The sequence below is a fragment of the Aplysia californica genome, unplaced genomic scaffold (genome assembly GCF_000002075.1).
Source record: "Aplysia californica isolate F4 #8 unplaced genomic scaffold, AplCal3.0 scaffold00110, whole genome shotgun sequence".
Classification (NCBI taxonomy): Eukaryota; Metazoa; Mollusca; class Gastropoda; order Aplysiida; family Aplysiidae; genus Aplysia; species Aplysia californica.
The window spans coordinates 1,337,364-1,338,990 of NW_004797380.1; the positions used below are offsets into that span (position 1 = coordinate 1,337,364).

A 1,627-nucleotide genomic window follows, 5' to 3' on the forward strand; every position below is an offset into this window, starting at 1 on the left:
CTTGTTTTTTCATTGATTGGGGTTCACATCGCCATATGACGTTAGTACTTCACTGTTTTTAGGTCCATTCATTACATTTGTTTACATTTCTCCTGTCATTCATTATTGTTGTAGGCAAAAATACGATGATTGTAGGAGAAGCAAATTTTTAAAAAACCACCCCTTTAAAAATAGATTTACTGCTGGAGCTATCTTAATACCGGTACAAACAGTTTAACACTTTGCAGTCGCACAGCCAGCAGTACAAAATACCCCATCTGGTCACCTAGCCAGTAGTGCTGGGCGGCTAGCCTCCGATTCTTGAAAGCTAGGAATCGTAGGAATCGACTCCGAACCCAATTACTTACTTTCTAAAGATGCGACTTCTTCAGATCTGGTTGAGTCCTAAGATCTTCAGGATTTAGGAGAACCTTGATTTCGGAACACTACGAAGAATCAACTTTTATTTTTCAAAAACAAATTCTAAAAAAAAAAAAAGATTTTAATGATCAAAGTAACTGGAAACCGTTGGTTTATATAAAAAGGAGTAGGAACTTTTCTTTCGTAACATTCATCGTGGGAATCGGTTCCGGAATCGCTTCTCCGCCCAGCTCTACTAGCCAGGCGAGTGACTGCAACGGACGTACTTCTCGGCCTGGGCGCAGAACTGCGTCAAGTGACCGGAGCGGAAAATTTTCACCGTCGTTTAATTATATTGTGCCAAGAGACTGCAAAGTGTTAATTTGTCTAATCTTTTATTTTTATCCATCGCTTATACCCTTTTGGGTGTCGCGGGAAGAAAGAGACGTCTCTCTGTCGCCAGCCGGAGAGCTTGGGCCAGGGGGGTGCCGTGGGTGGTTAATGTTTCCCTGATTCCATCTATCCAGGTCGTTCTCGGTCGCCCTCTAGCCTTGTTGCCATTGAATTTTTGGATGTAGGCACGTTGTGCTGGATGGTGTGTTGGTAATCGTATGAGATGTCCGAGTGGGTGGTTGGCGGGTGCTCTGGTGTGGTTTGCTTCTTCTTTCCTATCAAACATCTATCGTCCTTATCTCCCCTACTTCTTTTTTATGTTTGTTATTCTCTATTAAAAATCTCTAATCTTCTGGCGCTCATATGACCTTATGCAGTTGCGAGCGCCGTAAAACGTCTACTAAAACTAAACTGAAATGTCCGAACCATTTATCTGTGTTGCCGATTTTTTTGCCAAATAAAAACTTAAAACAATTATTAATATAGAGAGCTTTCCTTCATCTCCTTCCAGGACGCGTGCAACGAGAAGATACAGTTCCACCTATCCGCCGCCGGGTCAGTGACTGGTCTGGCCTTCCTCATGGATGATGACGACGGTTACGTGACCTTCACGCGTGCTGGCTACGCCTCTGGCTGGTCAAACGGAGGACAAGCGTCGATGTCGTCTGCTGCTGTGAAGTCTGTTCTGCTCACCTGTTGTTCCGTCATAGCTTTCTGCTTTTTCAATGTGCAGATTACATAGTACATGCTTTATTTTGGGGTTTTATGTTATAATATTCAAAAGCTCCCCCCCCCTTTTTTTTTGCTTTCTTTTTTTTTTTTAAACCAAAATAGAAGCCCAGTTGGTCACCCAGTCATCCGCGCACATATGGAATTTTTTTTTTCAAGGGTGGGG

At 43.0% G+C, this 1,627-nt stretch overlaps 1 protein-coding gene across 1 annotated transcript in view; it reads left to right on the top strand.

Annotated features, from left to right (window-relative positions):
- Positions 1–1,511, top strand: part of LOC101852232 — a 3,115-nt gene extending 1,604 nt beyond the window's left edge. Inside the window, exon 2 of the mRNA XM_005095679.2 lies at positions 1,244–1,511. Within this exon, the coding sequence (XP_005095736.1) occupies positions 1,244–1,474 (231 nt within the window). The 3' untranslated portion in view covers positions 1,475–1,511. The remainder of the gene's footprint in view (positions 1–1,243) is intronic.
- The last annotated feature ends 116 nt before the right edge of the window (positions 1,512–1,627 follow it).